Consider the following 22,188-nt stretch of genomic DNA (forward strand, 5'->3'; position numbering starts at 1 on the left):
ACTTTCATAAAATGCTCTGTATCCAAAAGAGGGAAGTTAATGGACTGTTTAATATCAACTTCACCATAACCTTATCTATCATGGCTTAATTTTATAGTGAGGGGCAGGATAGGTAAAACATAAAAAAAACAGAATCAGAAAAAAATTCCGCTAAAATATGATAATAATGATAAGATATGCACCTTTTAAAAGTCTGTGCCAAATATAATATTATATTTTGATATATAAATGAGTTACTTAACAATTATATAATTATTGCTATTAGATTTTTAATTCTTTAAATAAGTAATCTTATACTCTACCTTGCAACGTGTAAAGTGCTCGCTTCATGAGAAATATAAACGATATAGCTTTTTAAATCGAATTTTCTCCAAAATCGTTAGTAGTAGTAGGCAATTTCCTATATTTCCTATTTGTTTTCGATAAAGTTACCGTTAACAAGATTTTCACCAAAAATCGTTTACCGTGACGTTCGAGGTCGCGTAACGTTTTCAGCGGCACACGGTAACGATAGAGACTTGCAGCTCCAATCACAAAAGAAAAATACTATGTTATCTTTTTAGTATTCATATTTTAAGCTTTAGATACATAATACAAGGCAAAATAATAATTAACTACCTCTATTTACCAATCTAGAAATTAATATTAAACGATTATAAAATCACTAGTTTAGTTTACGCTTCTACGTATAATAAGCTTTTCAATCTCCTAAAGAAAACGCAATGGAGTTATACAAATTATCTCGAATATTATTAATGGTCTGTCCTCATAACTAGCAAATTATCACTTATATAAATGTCCATTTATTTCTATTACAGTTACGGGTGTAAACCAGGCAATAAGACTGAATTTGAGTATTCGGCCAACTTGACAGAAGAAGAATTTCAAGAACACCCGATAATCAACTGGGATGGAATAATATGGGTCAACAGACCCCTATATTTATGGATAGTACAAGTCATATTAGCCATGATTTCGTTTACAGAAGCTATATTGTTAGCCTATTTAGGTTATAAGGTGAGTAAAATATTTAACGTGTTCCATGCACATGAAATGTTTATATCTATAAAATTATTTTATAACATCTTTTATTTGCCCAACAGGGAAACATTTGGCAGCAAGTGTTGTCTTTTCATTTTATACTAGAGATGGTAAACACAATACCTTTCGCGTTGACTGTAAGTATAAACACTACAAATACACCAAATGTAATTTATTAAAATTTTACGTAGAAAGGAAAAAAAGAATTAATAATTATAATAACATTTTCAGCTACCTTTCCCGCCACTACGGAACCTATTTATACCGGTATTTCTTAATTGTTGGTTGGCCAAAAGATCTTTGGAGAATATGTTTGTAAGTAAAAACACACAAACTTTGTATACATTACTTATGTACAATCGATTGACCACTGTAGTATGTAACTTACACAATAAGTGCGCAAGTACAATGCTATTTAACTCTATGACAAGGTGTCGGAATTGTGAAGCAAAATATTTTGTTTCGGGCACTTTCGTCGAAAAGCATAAACAAGGTCACTACAGATATTTACGTGTTGTGTATATTGGTTTAATATTCTATGTACCTATATGTATATACATATAGGTATGTATGTAGAGGAACCAAATACACCCGACATACACGTGCCATGCCTTTGTTTTCATAGTACGTTTATCGCGCTTAAACGTATGAATAGATTTGACAGAAAGACGGGCCACATCCTAGATTAACGCGTAGGTGATTTTTATCAACTAATGAACTTAGTTAAAATTATAATAGTAACATACATGACTTGTGATTAAAGTTTATTATTATTAATTTGGACTTTATCACGGGTACAATTAAGTATAATAAATATATCTGCTAAATAGTTAGATACTAAAAACTTTTAATTGCTACATATAGGCATATATATTAAGAATCAATTACAATTAAATCAATAACACTAACAGTTAAATCAAGTGATCTTACATAACATATACATTTGAAAAACTGGCATTATCGTGATATAAAAAATGCCGGCAACGCACAAGCAACTCCTCCCGTGTTGCAGGTGTTCATGGGCGACGGTAGCCACTTTCCATCAGGTGGACCGTCTGCTCGTTTGCCTCTCTAACAATAAAACAAAAAATAAAAAGTAATTCATTTCATCCTGTGTATTTATAGAATGACCTCCATCGAGCGATGCAGAAATCTCAATCGGCGCTGTCTCAGCAGTTGATGATATTATGTGTCACCTTACTGTGCCTCGTTTTTACAAGGTAAATAAATAACTACACTACAAGATACTAAAGTTATTTAATACAATTATTGAATAGTATAGTAACACCACCTAGACAGGGAGGGGGGCGCGGGGGAAAGGATAGTTAGTAATGGGGAAGTTAGTCCCCATTGCTATCGAAAATCCCTATCAGGTCGACCTCCACGCGGTTCCCCCTGGAAACTAACGTGACTTATTTATCATTTCATTCGTCACGATGGACTAACTGACTTGTCTTTTTATCCTCACCTATCACCTCTCACTGGTACTCTGCCAGTGTATTCCGATAGCACGGCATGCCATTTACACCCATTAAAAACACCTAGACAAGTACGTTGTGTAACTAGAAAGGTTCTCTCTTCTTCTCATCGGACATAGATACTCTATAAAACAAGTCTCGAATTAACTAATAGAAAAAAACAGTGTAGTGCTTTATACAGTCCTTTTTTTATGGTTACGTTCTCGTAACTACAAACACACCATTTATATTTGAATTTTTACAGTAATTAGTTACTAATCGAGATTGTAGATGCCGCCACTATCCACTAGTTTCTTTGTCGATGCCTTAAATATCTTTAATAACTGTTCTGCACAATAGGCACAACGCGAAACAAAAATATTGCAATACGAAAATACGATAAAAAAAAACAAGCTTAAATATCTTAATAGCGCATTCTCCGTTCTTAAATAACGAATAACGAAGTTCCCAAAAAATTAAGCGGCACTTAGACAATGTTACAATATTGAGCGAATTATTTTACTCAATTATTTAATTTTCTATGAGAAAACCACTTATAACCAGTATCTTAACATGATATAATAATTCATTTACTTCACTAAATCAATTAAGAAATTCATGACTCAAGCTTACAAAATACAGCCCCGAAATATACACATTTACGTGACTAAATTAATAAAGTCATTGTCGTATATTTATCTTTCAAGTAAGCGAAAAAAATTTAGGATCATCTCTGGAAAATTCGCTTCATTCAATTTATACAACCTTTTAAGGGTTTTTTTTTTCTTCCACCCAGTTATCGGCTCTCATCACTTTTACGTCGTTATAGGAAAAAGCTTTTTGAAATAAATGTTACCAACTAAATAGTGATTATCCTTAGATTACATAAATAGAGTATCTCCATACAAATGCTTCGAGAAAAACAAGTCAACCTTTTCATAAATTTTTTCATGATAAATAGTTATGGGTGATTCCTTCATAACTTCTATATTTATTTTGTCTTATAAATTCTGCACCTTTATAATACACGAAAATGCATTTGTTTTATTAAATAATTAAATATAGATATATCAAAATACATTGAATGCGTAAGAACATTAATATAAAAAAAAAAGTCAGCTATTTGTCAAAAAGTTGACCCGTTTTAGAGGCTCGATGCTCTATCTATATAATCTAAGTTATTATCCTTTATAGAACAAGTTTTTATAAAGGGTACGGGACAAATCACATCGTTTATTGTTCAGGCTTAAAAAAACTTATAAACCTGTTTCTTTTTTCGCACATTATTTCCAAACTGACTTATTCACAATAGATCTAAATAGACTTTTATCTACACCAAACAATATAAATATAGATTGATTTTGTAACTAAAAAGAATAAATAAATAAATATCATAGATGTTCTAAATATACTTTCCATGTTGTTGGCATATGAATTAAAACGATTTTTTCCCCCTAAATCCGTTAAAATAATTATTCCGTCTACTTCATTTATATCACAGAAACTAAAGCTAATTAACTTCTTTTTTTGTCATATTTATATTTATTAACCTATCTTTAATAAGACTTCACTCACAAAATGAAGAAAACATTTCTGTTTGACCAGTGCTATCGTATTCAAAAAAAGTATTAACAATAAAATTAATACTAGAGTAACTTACAACTAAAAACTGCCAAAAATTTGCTAAAGAAAAAAACTAAGACTTAACTATAAGATTACAATTAAGGAATGCATAGAGAGGTTTTCTTGTATGTGTTACACCTAACGGGTCTCTTGCGTATGGGTGTACCTCAAGGATCTATTCTTAGTCCATTTTAGGGTTATGAAAAAGATTAGGGTAACCTACTGAAACTCGAACTCATTGTAAACACCTGCAATAGGTTTAACTAAAATTGATATTATAAGAGTATATTGTGGCAATACCGTAGTTACAAAATATAACAGAGGCAATCTTTAGGATCCGTACTTTTTTAACTGTTATGTAACGGTACTTCTCGTAACCCCAAAATAAATACGCTATGTCAGCAATTAAAAAAATTATAACTGCTTAGTATTATGTATTACATTCACATACATGTCCCAATGGCAACAAACGCGCCCAATTTCAATGTGCGTAATTAAAATAAAAGGGACAAGCCATTACTATTTGGTATGCATGTTTCTATATTTACATAATATTAAACGTTTGTTTGCCAATACTATTTTTAATATATATGTTATATATATAACCTATATCGCAACGGCACCTCACTAAAATATTGAACGAAAATGGTTTAATGAACCAAGTTATAGTTTTAATATCAATTCAAACTACCTATTGTGACTGTAATCCCCAAAGGAACAATAAGCATTTTTAATTCATTAGTTCCATAATAGACTTAATATGACACTATAATATATGCTCCTTATTGCCATCTACATGGTCCATTTTTATATCGCGGTAAAACCTATACTGTCACTCAAGTTAAAACGAATAATACAAATGGTGACACAGAAATTTTATACATTAGATATTATTCCATGCCAAAGCGACTAGTTACCGTAGTGTTAGTAAGCTAATGTCCCTTTTTTATGAAGACAGACTCGTGCCCAACACTGAGACTTTCACTAATAAGTTATTAGCGTCATATACATACAAGTGCTTTAGAAATTATGAACGATTAAGCTTTATTTTGATGAAATTAAATTACGTTTGTAAATTACATATGTATGTTAATTTCTTTGTACATATTTTATTAAATATATATATATTCATATTTTTAATAAAAAAAAAAGTTACAAAGAGGAAAAAACATAACACACAGGTGGGATAAGCACACTTGGAGGAATTTGATATGTGTTATTGAAATAATTTTTACTTCATCAATTGCAGTGTATGCGGTATACAACACTTCCAACGTGCTGGACATCGGCATCTCAACTTATTCCAAGCAATGTACTTCGTCGTGGTGACCTTTTCAACAGTTGGATACGGAGACTTCGTGCCTGATATATGGCCATCTCAATTATTTATGGTGATAATGATAGGAGTTGCTCTTGTTGTTTTACCGACACAGGTACGTCTTGTTTCTAAACATGTACTAATACATCAATTAATCATTATTAGCGTCATCAAATTCAACGCCATCAGTAGCAATTAGCTTTTATGTTATAGAAAGCTCTATATTTGCTACATCTTTCTCCATATACATTTCGTTCCATATCGCTCTTAGATACCATCATGTTGAAAATTTCAATTACTTATATATAGACCAGTAACATATCAATTTTACTGTTCCATTTTACACGACGATTGAAGATGGCGCTTCAAACCAAAACGTCAAAGGTTAGGATTAGCACGTGTTTTTGTTTTATACTGACTATTTCGGTTACATCATCATTCTTTTTTTTATAGTTCGAGCAATTGGCGTTTACTTGGATGGAAAGACAAAAATTGGGAGGATCCTACTCATCTCATCGTGCGCAATCAGAAAAGCATGTCGTAGTGTGTTCGACTACTCTCCATGCTGACACAATTATGGATTTTTTGAATGAATTTTATGCACATCCATTACTGCAAGATTACTATGTTGTTTTACTATCTCCTATGGAATTAGATACGACAATGAGAATGATCTTACAGGTGAAAATTTTGAAAATATTAATTTTACATAACTATAAAACTAGTTAATAAAAAAAAGTGTTGATAGGTTGTATGGTATCTCGGTAAAATGTTCTCACATCGAATATTACAGTCACTACAACAGTATCGATCAACAAATATCTCCCATAAGAAATGTAATTAGCACATTTATTTTTATTAACAGAACACTGTATTTTTTTATTTCAGGTCCCTATATGGGCTCAAAGAGTTATTTATATTCAAGGCTCATGTCTAAAAGACACCGATCTTATTAGAGCTCGAATGAACGAAGCTGAAGCTTGTTTCATACTAGCAGCACGAAACTATGCTGATAAGACAGCTGCTGATGAACACACAATTTTAAGGTATCGAACAATGTACATCTAGACACGCGGCTCCGTGTCAAGTCAATTCAAACCAAGAACTAGTAACACAACAGCCGTGTAGTATAATACACGAACCATTTGGAGCCACTATTTACCCCTTAACAACTCAATATCTAATCAATTTCACAAAATGTTTAAATTTTTTGGGATCCATACTGTTACATTATGAAAGTATCATACTTTCATACTCATTGATTGATGATTGATGAAGGAATTGATATAACCTACTATAATTTCCAAAATATTCATGATACTAGTCAGTTTAGTTAGAAAAGTAAGAAGGAAACAAAAAATTCTGCTATAGTCAACGATTCTGCGAAATTGATTATTATATTTATATTATTATATCTTAATATGATATGTTATAAAATAAAAAAAATATTCACATTTACTGAGTCATGATTTTTATACTAGTTATATATTAGTACAGAGACGATTTTATACATTATTCGCAAATAATATTTCTTTTTATAGGTCTTGGGCTGTTAAAGATTTTGCTCCAGATGTGCCACAATATGTACAAATTTTTAGACCAGAAAATAAATTGCACGTGAAATTCGCTGAATTTGTTGTATGTGAAGACGAGTTTAAATACGCTCTCCTAGCTAATAATTGCACATGCCCTGGTGCATCAACTCTCGTAACACTTTTACTACATACTAGCAGAGGACAGTAAGTGCTAATGACAGTATATAATGTCTTTCTAACACAAACAAATATTTAAACCACATTGTATTCTAGGGAGGGGCAACAGTCACCAGAAGAATGGCATCGTCTATATGGAAAGTGCTCTGGAAACGAAATTTACCACATTGTTTTAGGAGACAGTCGTTTCTTTGGCGAATACGAAGGCAAAAGTTTTACTTATGCAAGTTTTCACTCTCACAGAAAGTCAGTATTAAATCATAAAATAAACATTATGTACATTTTAAAATCGTTACCGTATACAACTAATTGTATTTTTTTAATAAAGGTATGGTGTAGCTTTAGTTGGGGTCCGCCCTGCCGAATTACCAGAGTTTTATGAAGATACAATCTTGTTAAATCCCGGACCTCGTCATATCATGAAAAGTAGCGATACATGTTACTACATGAGCATCACTAAAGAAGAAAACTCCGCATTCGTTGTATCCGAAAAACAAATAGAAAATAAACCGACAATACCCAAAGATCAAACAGCATGTAGCCTGCTTTCAAACGAGAAGAAAAGTGGCGACGCAGAGGAGGGTACTGGCCAGCAGAAAAAAACAGACGGTAGTAACGTCGCTCAATACGAACTCCCACAAGTGATTCTCCAAGCTCCCGCGAGTTCCACACCAAACGCATCGCCATCACGCATCAACCAAGCTAATATTGTATCATCCGCTAATTTTACTGTCGCTAGCTGTGAGTGTCACAGTTGGATAAACGCCCAAAGTAGATCGAATACACAAATAAAATTAACAACATGTGCATTCGACCTACTTTCTATTTGTTATCACTTAAGTTGCTTAATGTCTTAAGGTCGAGACAAATTGAACATAATATTTTAAAAATTTATTTTTAATTTCGCAATTCGACTTCGTAGAAGACATTAGCAATTTGTTCACATTTAAAAAAAACTGTTAATGTCAACTACAACGAAGTAATACATAAAATACATCCTTATAAAATAAAATATTTAAAATTTTCATTCTGTTTTGACGTACACAAACATTTTTCTAATTCTTTATAATAAATAATTTCCTTGTAGTTGTAATTTTCACAAATATATAACCACAAAATTAATGTATTTGTAACAATTAAAAAACAGATAGCAGTCCCTACGTATCACTCTGTACGGTGAGTGTGCTTCGGAGATTGGTTGGAAAACTGTCATATAATTCACATTTAAAGTTTGAATCAGTTGTTTTTGCATGTTTTTTTTTGGTGTGTGATATTCATGCATTTTAGATTAAATTAGATGGGTGATATACGACTTTGACATTTACATCACGAAATCAATCACCTAGCGCATTGTTTAATACAATACAAAATTTTCTAAAATACGAATTGTATACACTATAATTTTGAACATTCTTAGAGAAACTATGCGCTCGGTCCATTAAATCAATCGTTTCATCAATGTCGTAGTACGTGTGTTTGCCTACGTGTGTAATATGTATACGTGTGAGTATACGTGTAGGTGTCTTTGTGTGTGTGTGTGTGTGTCTGTGTGTGTGTATGTGTATGTGTGTGTGTGTATGTATGTATGTATGTGTGTGTATGTATGTGGATGTGGATTTGTGTGTATACGTGTGTGTGTGTGTGTGTGTGTATGCGCGCGTTTGCGTTTTAATGTTTGTTTAGGTGCGTGTATGAGCGCGTGCGTTTTAATATTTTCAATGTTATGCAATAACGTAGTAGTAAACTCAGTAAATATTCATTTACTATCACCAATGTCACACATGTTGTCATACATAAAACAATTTTAATCCATTTTTGTACTCATAGTTATCAAAATTAAATATAGTGAAACAATAAATATTAATAGCTTTATATAAAAATGATCACGCATAAAAGACAAAATATTAATAAACAAAATATTTCTTAATGTATTATTATCTATACAAACTAAAAATAAACATAAACAGTAACACATTTATACTAATTAATATAAGCAATTGTACAACTTATACAGCAAAGTATGGTGAAGGCACATCAACGTCAGATTCTAGAACCTGTTTAAAAGATTCTCCAGGAACCGACAGCGCTACAGACAGCCATTTATTATTACCTAAACCAGACAATACTAACTTCCTCAGTCCAGACGCTTTGAATTATCGTAGAGGTAACTGACGTTTATTTACAACTAAATAATCTTTAAACTGCATGTAGTTCTTGGAAAGTATAAAGAATAAATTCCTTACAGGAAGCAGAAGGCCATCCATTTTGCCCGTACCTGACATGGTGACAAGTAGTCTTAATATTGCTTCTGATAATCAAGATGATGAAGCAGAAATAGACGAAAGTGAAGATGAATTAGAAGATGATGTACCATGGAGATCACCGTCAGAAAAAATAGCGTAAGCACATCGTCAACCTTAGCTTCAACTGCATCTCACGTGCATGCAAATTTCATTTCTTTATCTTTCAGTATTAATTATCATGATAAATTATAGTAATATATTTATACACAATTTCGTCTATATTTTTTGTACATAGAGTAGCATAGGCCTAATTTAACAAATTACAATGTTCTACATGAACAATTTATTTCTCACTTTCCGCTGATATTTTTTCAATATAAGCATTTTATACACGAATATAATTTTATTTCATATCGTTAAGGCTTGTTTCTCAAATTATTAATGATTATAAGCCTTTAACGATATTTCGTTTTCATTTCTGGTTGTTTTAGCCTATACATTGACTCCCATAGATAGATGACCGGGATCACGCAAACTGCATGACAACCGCACAATACCTTCGTCATTGTTACATGTAAGTGTTTTGCTTAGCTTCGATGTTTATTTCTGCATTGCTTTATTCATAGGATACATACTTATCAGTCATGAATCAAAACATCGGTTTTAATAGGCAATGCAGAATATAATAATCATAGTTTACAAAAAATGATACGAGTAAATATGGATAGTAAATTTTTTAGCTCCTTACAATCTTGTGTTAGAGTAATACTAAAATTTGTTTCTGCATTAATTTATAAACATTTATAAAAACTTACAATTATTGTACCTGACAGATAACCGTAACATCATTAGACAGAAATAATCTTCTAAAGTAACATATACATAAATACATGACTAATAAATGAGCCCTTATTATAAGGATAAATACAATCTAGAATACTCCATGAAAGTTCTAAAGGAAACCTAATTCGTAATCTAAAAGTTACAGAAGAAGATATAAGAACGACAAAGCCAGAAATAAGATCACGTTCCACGATGAATAGCTCGAACACCAGTAACAATATTTTTGATAAACTGAATGTTGAGATTTTAAAATACACCGCAGTTTTTATTTAGCAAATTTTCATCAAAATTGACGTGATTATCGTCATTTGATGGAACTTTGATCACATATTGACATTATTAGAAAAATACATATACTCCCACCAAGTTTGTAGAATAAATATTTCATAATATACGAAAAACGGTTACAAAAAATATGCTACGCAAATATTAATAGTCTCATTGTTTTTTTATTAAAACTTTTGAAAAACATATTCAATAAAAATACTTAAACAGCCGATATAATAAGCTACAGTATTAATAAGATAAAAACGTTACTACAAATATGAAATTACTATGATATTTCTTCTGAGGAGGAAGATAAGATCTAAAGTTTATTAAAGTTTTAGGGTATTTTAGTCGTTAACATGCAATTTTATGGAATCTTACATAATTTTAATTATTTCTTACATCATGGCCAGCTGGCCTTTTTCAGATATACATTTTTGTATTCTTATATTAATCTTTTTACATTTTCTTTTTGATATTTGTTTATGAAGCTCTTTTTATTGTACACAATTTACGTAACATACTGTTTATTGTTCATCCAGTAACCACATACCAATATTATTTCAAACATTTATTATAAAACTTGACATTATTCTGCATTGCCTATATCTATTGCTTACTGCCTCTATAATCTTTCTACTCAAATAAATATAAGCCGAAGCACATTGGAAATAATACAATATATCTATAATAAATTATCAATTACATTTTAATACATATTCCTGAGATTCACATTCTAATAGATTATAGGTCTATTCTACTCGCTAATTTATGATTTATTTTAAAGGATATGAAAGTCAGATGGAATGCTCTTACAAGCATCGACTGTCCTTACTATTGTTTTTATATGTAAGAATTTTATATGTAATTTTATATGTACATACACTTCATTGTTTGATCTAATTTGCTTCGACTACTTACCTACATGAATAAAAAAAATAAATAGTCAAGCCAAGGTAATCACAATATTCATTTTATGTACATAGTAATCGTAATGTAAATGCACAAAATATCCAAAAAATCGATATCTCCCAACCTATTCCAAATTAGCGAACACTGCTTAAATACAGATACTTTATAAAGTTCCCTTAAACAATTGTGTATATGTATCTGTATAAACCCCTGAGCGTAAATCCCAACCGCACGGCCCGTAACCCTGCCTTCAGTGATGACGTCACCACCAGCAGCTTCTCTTCGCTGGCAGGCAGTGACATCGTGCACAGTGCTTGGCGAAATGATTTTACCAGGTGAGCTTTTCTTAAAGAAGTACAGTTTAGTTTACCAAATTTCAGAATAATTTATGTATTATATTTACATCACCATTACATTAATTTTAGACAACGTCCAGAAGATTAAAGAATACAAAGACGATGGTTTTACCTGGATTATATTTTCAGGTCATTATATGATATAATATTTTCAGTAATCAATAAAAATACTATGTTATTCTTTTTATAACCTCATTACAGAAGTCGATTGCAAATTCAGTGGTACTTACTTTAAACTATTTATTCCTAAATACTTATTGTAAATCAATTGTTTTAGTAAATGTGCTCTATTTAATACTTGGCACATTACAGTGATCGTCGCCACTAAACCATTCGTATTAAATCACGCATCATTTAAATAAAAATCTGTTTTATTGTTATTATGTAAAAAATAAATATGAATACCTTTAGTTTTCATCAAGTGACAATAAAATTTATCGTTGAAATTTAATAGTGTATTCCAATTTAAACTAATTTATTGACTCAAAGTAATTACCTTTGATTACAAAATAAATTTTACACTTATTTAAACTTGTATTAAATCACTGATCGTTGATCAATTTTAAACGAAACGCGATAAAAAGCTAAATAGAAGCTATTTAAAAGAGTCAAACATCTAATGCAGCAGTTCAGTGTTGCAAATAGAAAATAAGGTAATGTAAACTGTTATGTTTAGTTGTGCTATATTACTCCAATCTTTTATTCTCTGCGTGATTAACTAGGTTTGTCTTCTGCACATGCCCCTGAAAATCTTCAAGCATGTGAACTTCGTTAACTTGATGTTGAATGTTAGAATTATCAGCACTATAGATTTTATCACAACTACGATTATGTGTTTGTTTACTTGCTACCCTAAGATTAGATATGTATGTATTATGGTCTAAAGGCAAGGGTTTCTGTGTTTTAAGAATCTTATTTTTACCTAATTAACAATTTTAAAACTGAGGGCTGTTTCATAGAGTATACCATACCCTACATAATATGTCATAGCCATAAGTGAAGGAAGTGGCCTCTATCAACTATTTATTGAGTGACATGAAAGGTATTATTAAGGTATTATACATAATACGATCAGAACAGACCCACATATAAATAAAACATTAATAGAATGTAATATTAATAATATATTTTATAATAATACATAAATTTGTATATAGTATAGAAGGGTTACAGAAGAAAGTCACACAAAATCAGCACTTCAATTTATTCTACTATATAATATAATAGCTAGGAGTTGCCGCAGAGCTCTCACTAAGAAAAGCAATAGCTGAAGAACATTTCGAATAGTAATTTCAAATATTAATTGTCCTGTAGAACAAGAAATTACTTTTTAGTAACATGGATCTAAACTATTTCTAAACGAAATAAAAAAAATAGTAAATACCAGAATATGTAGTTATTATTCAGTAAATAGGGAAAATGTAAATTGTAAAAAATAATATATATATATAGTATAATTCACTTGTATAAAATATATGTGTATTTTGATACATTGATACAAAATAGTTTAAAATAATATTTTAAAAATGTACCTGACCTAGAGTATTTTTAAATGTTGTAGCACTGAAAAATGCCGCGCTTTTTTTTAAATATATATATATGTATAAAATTCAGTTAGTCAAAGTGAGGTTTGACTTATTGAATTTTGACCCTATTTTTAAGGACGATGCTCTATCTTGAGATGTAATTAAGAAATATGAATTTAAACTACGTTACCCGTTGCTTATGAATTTGAAGAACCCTTTCTTCATGCATAATTTCCCGCAACTCTAGTCACCAACAAGTATGATGCTTTCCAAGTCTATACATATATAAAATTAATCATGCTTATATCAAGGGTATATTTATTATATTAATATTACTTAATTTATTTTATATTTGAATAGTAATAAGTAATATTAGTTCATGTCAGTTATTATATATAGCTGTGGTAATTGTGGTTTATTTATACTAAGTGACAGTAGTTTTATTATGTTAACTTTTATTTAAAAATTTTAAAATATTTATTTATTCGCTAACTTACTTCAAAATAGAAATCTTCATGAACATTGTACAATTCCATTTAATTATTTCTATCTGAATCAGATAGTATAATAAAATATTCTTAGAATTATTTTGCTAAACAAAAAAGACTCATATAACAAGTTATTTCAAATGAACTTTATAACTTTACGATTACTATTAAACATTTTTCAAAAGACACTATTAATTTCTACAATACTAGTGCATCCGCTAGTATTATTATTTACAATTTGGTAGTTCATGAAAACGAATATTAATAACACATTTATAACACTAGATCTTATTTTACAAGTTATTTTTTCTTTTCCTATGAAGCAGACCTCAAGTCCTAAATATTATATCTTAAAAAGTTACTAAGCTTTGCTTGATTGTATAACGTATCCTTAAATTTTATAATAATTTTAGTTCTGAGACCATAACATGAAGAGATTTTGCAGGATCGTCAAAGGATTTCCGCCCGTATCGCCATTTATTGGAGTCAGTCCAACTTTGTGCTACTTATTGAAAGAGAAGAAGCCCTTATGTTGTTTGCAACTAGCTCAAGTATGCGAACACTGTGCATACAGAAACGCTAAAGAGTACCAATGGCAAAACAAAACAATCATCCTTGCTGCTGACTACGCTTCAAATGGAATTTATAATTTCATCATTCCTTTAAGAGCTCATTTTAGATCAAAGACATCCCTAAATCCTATTATCTTATTATTGGAGCGCAGGCCCGACATTGCATTTTTAGATGCAATATCATATTTTCCTTTAGTTTACTGGATGCTGGGATCTATAGACTGGTAGGTAATTATGAAGCCTCATAATTCTATGTTTGATAGCTTGTAAATGACCTCTTATTAATCATATTATTTTATTACAGCTTAGATGACCTTCTACGAGCGGGAATAACTCTGGCCGAAAATGTAGTAGTAGTCAACAAAGAACTTTCAAATTCAGCTGAAGAGGATAGCCTAGCTGATTGTAATACAATAGTCGCTGTACAAACAATGTTCAAGTAAAATAATTTTTATCTTTTATATTATTAATATAATTATCACCTAATTTACTAATTTATTTAAGATGCCTACGCGAAATATTTAAGCAGCTAGTTTAGCGACTGCCTATTCAAATTATTACAAAATAAAACATAGCATGCTATTGCGAATTACACTCCTTGTAATAATATTTCAGATTATATATACTATGATTTTTTTTGCAGATTCTTTCCATCAATTAAATCAATAACAGAACTGTCACAATCTTCTAATATGCGGTTCATGCAATTTCGAGCACACGACAAATATGCACTACATCTCTCAAAAATGGAAAAGGTCCTCAAAATGATTAAATACTTGTGCATAATGAATTACTTTAAAGTTTATTGTAAATTATTGACGTCCTATTTATTTTCAACAGCGTGAAAAAGAACGTGGCTCCCACATCTCTTACATGTTCCGTCTACCATTCGCTGCAGGGTCTGTGTTCTCAGCTTCGATGTTGGATACTTTACTCTATCAAGCATTTGTCAAAGACTATGTGATCACATTTGTTCGACTTTTGTTAGGAGTCGATCAAGCTCCAGGATCAGGATTTCTTACATCAGTAAGTTTAAATAATTTATTTCGTTGTGCAATAATAGCACATTATGTAACTCAGCGGATAATTGTTGCGAATTTTGTAATATTATTATAGCCATATCATATCACTTCATTTTCATCACATATGCATTATCACATTTATTAGATGTATGAAGTCAATTGTTAGCTTACTTGCGAATGTTACTTGTAAGTATACGAAAGACTACATTTGCAGTTCTGTACTTTAAACATTATTTCGACGACTAATCTATTAAAACCTTTAAACAGATGAAAATTACAAAGGAAGACATGTGGATACGTACATACGGTCGGCTTTACCAAAAGTTGTGTTCTACAACTTGCGAAATTCCTATAGGGATCTATCGCACACAGGACACAACATTAGCCGATGCTTCTCACCACGTGAGTATGTCGCCACGGACTCCATCAAAATGGTTTTGGTCACGCCTCGCGAGAATGCGACCATCGCGTGCATCGGTGAGTCGGTTAACTCCAGTACTCTACGATATCTTTCCTTAAATACAGTCCTTTACGCGTACATTTAAGCGCTATTGAACGATTTACACACCACTTTACCATTCTAAATTCCAAATTACATACTACGAACAATAATACGAATATTATGCTATGAAATAGTCCGAATCTCTGGACTGTATTTCGGGTTCAATTTTTGATTCTTTTTCTCTTTATCCCGCGTCAGCGTCACACTTTTTCCATTATTGTAAACTGTTTACATTGTTATACATCTTGAGCCTAACACTTGTGGCGTGTCTGTAATTAGTTATAGCATTTATATAACTTTCTTATTCCTCACGCGATACTTGGTTTTGTCTTATGAAATACACGTGCTTTAATATGATTTACCGCATACTGCTATAGCCAAGAGGGTTGATCTAAATCTTGCTTTGGCGTGAACACATAATTAAGAAACGAATAATTCTATTTAACAACATATAATCAACGACTGGGCATACTCTAGGTTAAAAAAAATATTGGGAACATCGATAAATACAACCGTTCAACTCGATGATCGCAATCCCGCCTCTATGTTATCTCTGTAGTGTGTGTTTTGCATGTTCTGTCATAGAGAAGCCTAGTGTCGTACAACATTCTCACTTAATATATTTGTAACAAGGTTCGTTTGATGTAAATCTAGAGAAAATTCAATTGCTTTAGATTTAAAAATGTATAAATACAGAATAATATGCAAAAAAATGAAAAGAAATAAAAAAGAATTTTTGTAATTTCGAAATTTATATTGTAAAAAAGTACTTACAGAAAAATATTAATATTATACAACTAATTTGAAGTCATTATTTTTTTTTAAGATAGAATTGCGAAAATAACGTCGCCTATATAATTTTTTGCCATTTGATTATGGTGCCCAAAAAATTAAAATTTTTTAGAATTTTTTAATAGATTAATTAGATTGTATGAAAGTGGATATCTGTAAAATCAAAATAAGATGTACCAAGGTTGATAGAGATCAGTGGAGTAAAACGTACTGCACAGTGCCAAATCATGCCTCAAAAGCGAAGGCAATTATGATGATAGTAAACAACAAAACTTTTCTATATATATTGAATTTTTTACAGTACCTTTTAAATTGCTGTTGATAATGCTAAATTTTTTTTACAAATTATCTTATAATTTAAAATTAAAATAAACATATATTGTTTCGCTTTAATGGCATTCAGATACATATAATATAAATAAAGTTGATACTTTATGGATACGTTAATATTTTAATTTTTGACTGAGAGTTGAGAACACAATGGGCCCCATCTCGACCACGAGTATTTAAAAATAAATGTGGCGCTGATAAATTCCTATCCCCTGTTGAGGCAACAGCAAATAATTACAAAACATATATAGTTTAAAAATTTAACACAATAAAGCATGAGTAGTCTTATAATAGTTTTGGAATTTATTTGTAAAAATCGGCAATTTCATTAAAATTGAACTTAATTTACGTTTTTCAAACTTTTGGAGTAAAAGAAAACGAAAGGATAAATTAACAAATGATATAAAAAAATTGCAACCCCTTAATTTATATATTAGTTATCCGTACTTTTCCCTTAGGATTTTTCAAACATTTTCTTTAATACAAACCTTATCCTGACTATTACTGAATAAAAAAAAATTTGCCAAGTAGATGCCAACGTTTTGGAGTAATCAGTGTACTTGCATACATTCAGCCATTGATTTTTAATTATATAGACATATGAAAATATTATATTCTCTGCTATTCCATGTAATCAACTTGGATACATGTTATAATACAAAAAATAATATACTATATAAAATTGATTGAATTGATCACAACAAAATTGATAAGGGAATAATTTGCAAGTAAGTCTCTAAATCTAACAAGAATATATATTCTTTGTGTTCTGAATGTCTGTTATTTAATTGTAACCTTGAAAAGACAAACAACAATGCTATAGGTATTATACACTTATTAACTTGCAACTGCTTCTGCTTTTTGCATGCTTACTAAATTAAATAGTGATAGAACATTAGAATTCATTACCTATTCATGACAAACAACGTGATATACACAGTCTCCTTAGATTATTTCTGGGGTATTTCGAGAAATAAAAAATTATACTTATCTTCCCTTTATCAAACAATATTAAAAACAAATATCAAAGCAATTTTAAACCCAGTCTGTCATTCTCTGTTTATATTATTTTGAGCTATCGGCAGTGTTTTATGTTGCTTAATGTTAATCGGAAAAGTACGAAAAAACTGTGACACAACAGTTCCAGCAGGACGAGGGAGAAAGCGGAGGATTTCCGGCGTGCGGCCGCCGCCGCCGGGAGGCTACTAGCTGCCTCGGCGGCTGCTACGGGGAACGCACGCCGGCGGTAAGGTCACTACCAAACTGTATTGCAATCCATCGTTCAACCTATTAAGCGATTGAATTTTAGCTGAATAGAACAGCATTCAGTTATTTTCAGATTCACACGGCCGTGTGAGACTGAAACTCTGAGAATATTATTTTTAAATGTTTTGACTTCCGGATCAAGACAGAACAATTGTCGAAAACGACAAACACAGTAAATTCATAAAATTCCAGTTGTACACGTATGCAAATTCTAAAAACTTTTATTAGGATACCACAGAATAACCAACCAACTGATAATTATGATTATTATTCAGAAGAAATTAATATGCTACAAGCATTTTCAATTTTCATTAGGTGGTGATAGCTGACAACTTATTTGGTTAATACCAAATAAGTTGTCAACTATCACCACCTAATAGTATATCAACTTAATAGTTGTAACTAAAATAAAATATTTAAAATAGGTATGGCATAGTTTACATATGTAAACGATTACGATAAACCACAATATACAAACGCCACGATAAAAAAAAACTTACATTTTTACCACATCATTCATAAAAAATATAAATAAATGTCCAATAAACCTATTTAATTATTCGTTGCCTTTTGCCATTATTTTTTCAAAATAATTAACTTGATAAAATCCGAAGGGGTTACTAAAAATAGGTTTATTAGAAGCTTCGTATTTACACATGAAAATTGTTAATTTATTTTATCGATGATATTCAAGTTCATATCTAAATTAGTACCTATATCCAGCAATAGTTTTCAAGAAGCCGTACAACATTCATATTGAATTATTCGAATTTTACACACATAATCACATAACCTAATACTAAAATATTTTCAGGAGACTAAACAATAAAACGCAATTCAAGAACCGTTTGCAATTGATGTCAGACTGATTAATTGAACTATTGCATTTTAAACTATGGGGATGTAATGTTGTTTTTGGGTTTAGAATTGTTAGTTAATTTAATATACGAGATGCCTACACTAAACACAGCCACGTGCTCTTTGTATCAATATCACACTTATTAGCTTTAGACGTAGTATTAGCAGTGCTGTATCCAACCTCTACTGTACGTTATCCGCATAAACACTCTTGACAACCCTATCTAGAATCCATTATTTATATATATGTACATAAATATATAGACCATTGACAAAATACCATATGTCACTTAAATTCGTTCACTCATGAGTCATGCAAGCAGAAACTTGAGCAATCCATGCATGTATCAATTTTGCATAGAAGTCCCAACAATAATATGTAATATTTATTATAGAAATTAAATAAATAATGGTAGCATAACTATATATATTATATTACATCTTATTGTTGGCTACTGCATAGCATTTATCTATAATTCAAATATTTTTATTTTACAATGCATTCACAGTATTCTACAAGTCTGGCTGATGAAGCAAGAGACAATCATGCACAACAAATTGAAAGAGCTGAAATAGCCAATCTAGTACGTTCGAGAATGGAATCACTAAATCTTACTGGCATAGATTATGATGACGTCAGCGAAAAACGAAACAGCTTATCATATGTCATTATTAATCCTAGTTGCGACTTAAATTTACAAGAAGGAGATATCATGTATGTAAATTATTTAGTATTTTGTTTCACAAAAAATGGCTACTTCAAGAGTCAACAATGGAGTTAAACCCATTGATTTCAAAAACAACTAATAAATTTGATTTAGAATTGACGAAAATACTATCACAAAAAAAATATTTTATCAACAGAGATTTCTTCTTTTTGAAATAGCTTATACAATTGCTCACTGTAACCAATTTGGGTCTTATGAAAGTTATTTAATATCAGTTTTAATTTAACAGATACCTGGTTCGACCATCACCATTCTCAGCACAAAAAACATTTGAGCGTCACAACAGTCGTCGTAAATCAAATATCAGCTTCTGTTCGCAAGCTTTAATACAAGCTCAAGGTGTGGCCAGTAGAAGGGGCTCCGGTATCGGTGCAAGCTTCGCCCAACCTCGTGCTCCTCCACTGTCTACTACTAAAGCTAACTCTCTCTCTTTACCCGATAGTCCAACAATTATAACAGATTTTCGTGGACGGTCAAATTCACTTCGTGTTGTCGATGATATACTATTAAGACGATCTAATTCTCTGCGACAAGGTCTTAGTGGAGTCGGATCGCGACGTCGGAAAAGCAGTTTAGAAGAAATTGGAATATCCCATTTCAATTCTTTATTACAACATCAACAACAACAGCAGCAGCAAAATGCAAATGCGATAAAAATAGCACTAAATGGTAGTATTGGATTAGAAGTGACACCACCAGAGGAGAATCCTTCAGATAGACTACCAGGACCGAGTATTCCACTCAGTGGGTACCAAGAGGTAGCCGCTGCCCTTCCATCTACTTCTATGGGCCCAACTCTACCCCCGGCCCAGGCAGCGGATCCACAACATCTCCAAGGAACTATTGTATGATACCATCTTATGTGGGGACGACGACTCAGTTCCGTAGTTAGAAACAAGTGGACGTAGTAAGCACGAAATGTAACAGTAATTTTGAAATATTTACCTCTGTAATAATTTCGAACATATATAATAAGTGTCCACTATTAGGCGGAACTGCATTCTATCTCGTAGCGTCTCTACTTTGCACGTAGTTTTTAATCTTTGTAAATTTCCGAAAATAAGTACTTTAATTAGTTGTTTAGGATGGAGGCAAAAGAGCTGTGTAATGTAAGAGGGATCAACTAGTTACTATGTAAAAGGGGATTTATCAGCTTAATGCTGTATGTATATAATGGAGCTTTACTTCGATGTAATACATCAAATTTGTAAATAAAAATCTCATAAAGATACCTATACAAAATGTTATTTGTAAATATCTAATATAAGAAAACGTTATATACTAAACCAGCTGTTAGATACCTACTTTTTTAGATATAATTGACCAAATCAATAATATTGTATCATTTGAATTTCAACATAGATCAGTAATTTAAACTAAATAATATATCATTAGATTTGTTGAAGATATCAAATTTTAATTCACATAGTATCACAACGAGATAATCAAATAAATTCATGTAATCACGATTTGTTTAGTTTTATTAAATATCACATTACTGTCGCGATGTATCCTGCCACCGACCAATGCTGAAACATTGTAAACCGCAATAAATAAACAACTATGATGGGCTTTGTGGCACCCTTCACACGTTACTGCTTCAGAAAATATTAGCTTTCTCACTCTAAAAAATGAAAACATGACCGTTTGTTTACCCCACTTGCACTTTGTAGCAAAAATTTAAAGTTAAATCGAATAGGCCTTTAATTTATCAACATATTAAACACAATAGACATCTATTATAATCTATTCTTCTTATAACAATACTGTTTTCCACGACTTTGTCCGTTTGAATCAGTATATAAAATATATTGTGTTAAGTTAGGATATAACCTACCTGTGCATCAAATTTCATTCAAATCTATTCAGCCGTTTAAACATGATTAAGCAGCCAATATACAAACACCTAAACATCTTAAAAACTTTCACATTTACAATATTAGTGGTATAAATGTAAAACTGTTTGTTATTCTGTCAAACTATTTATAATCGTTACAAATAGGATACTTCTTACCTTAAATTCACACCCGCAAAGCCATGAATGGGCTGCTGGGTAAATATATAAATAAATGTCCTGGTACTAAAATAGCATCAACCGAAAGAAACCCAAGTATAGTACATTTAACTCCAATAATAACTAAAATCCTGAATAATTTTCTTGACATTATGTTAAACCTATCAGTAACAAGTTACAAAAACTTAGTATTTTATCACAAATATTGGTATTAAGACGTAACGATAAAACAGCTATTAATAACATCAAAATAATCAAAAATCGAAAATTATTTCATCCGTATCTACATGACATCGTATTTTACACATATTCTTTCGT

At 31.0% G+C, this 22,188-nt stretch overlaps 1 protein-coding gene across 6 annotated transcripts in view; it reads left to right on the top strand.

Moving 5' to 3' along the window:
• LOC113517814 (potassium channel subfamily T member 2) overlaps positions 1 to 21,325 on the top strand; it is a 124,806-nt gene extending 103,481 nt beyond the window's left edge. For 2 of the 6 annotated variants that reach the window (XM_031911732.2, XM_031911733.2), the window contains exons 4-24: positions 819 to 1,017; positions 1,104 to 1,178; positions 1,273 to 1,356; positions 2,167 to 2,261; positions 5,371 to 5,554; positions 5,893 to 6,120; positions 6,328 to 6,485; positions 6,981 to 7,178; positions 7,248 to 7,397; positions 7,480 to 7,892; positions 9,166 to 9,315; positions 9,397 to 9,550; positions 11,671 to 11,751; positions 14,232 to 14,582; positions 14,663 to 14,797; positions 15,002 to 15,113; positions 15,199 to 15,384; positions 15,648 to 15,857; positions 18,146 to 18,250; positions 19,638 to 19,843; positions 20,086 to 21,325. In XM_031911732.2, the coding sequence (XP_031767592.1) occupies positions 819 to 1,017; positions 1,104 to 1,178; positions 1,273 to 1,356; positions 2,167 to 2,261; positions 5,371 to 5,554; positions 5,893 to 6,120; positions 6,328 to 6,485; positions 6,981 to 7,178; positions 7,248 to 7,397; positions 7,480 to 7,892; positions 9,166 to 9,315; positions 9,397 to 9,550; positions 11,671 to 11,751; positions 14,232 to 14,582; positions 14,663 to 14,797; positions 15,002 to 15,113; positions 15,199 to 15,384; positions 15,648 to 15,857; positions 18,146 to 18,250; positions 19,638 to 19,843; positions 20,086 to 20,707 (4,096 nt within the window). In that variant the 3' untranslated portion in view covers positions 20,708 to 21,325. The remainder of the gene's footprint in view (positions 1 to 818; positions 1,018 to 1,103; positions 1,179 to 1,272; positions 1,357 to 2,166; positions 2,262 to 5,370; positions 5,555 to 5,892; positions 6,121 to 6,327; positions 6,486 to 6,980; positions 7,179 to 7,247; positions 7,398 to 7,479; positions 7,893 to 9,165; positions 9,316 to 9,396; positions 9,551 to 11,670; positions 11,752 to 14,231; positions 14,583 to 14,662; positions 14,798 to 15,001; positions 15,114 to 15,198; positions 15,385 to 15,647; positions 15,858 to 18,145; positions 18,251 to 19,637; positions 19,844 to 20,085) is intronic. The other 4 variants (XM_031911741.2, XM_031911743.2, XM_031911735.2 and 1 more) reach the window with 3 other exon arrangements.
• The last annotated feature ends 863 nt before the right edge of the window (positions 21,326 to 22,188 follow it).

The sequence above is a fragment of the Galleria mellonella genome, unplaced genomic scaffold (genome assembly GCF_026898425.1).
Source record: "Galleria mellonella isolate WM207_F2 unplaced genomic scaffold, CSIRO_AGI_GalMel_v1 utg33, whole genome shotgun sequence".
Lineage (NCBI taxonomy): Eukaryota > Metazoa > Arthropoda > Insecta > Lepidoptera > Pyralidae > Galleria > Galleria mellonella.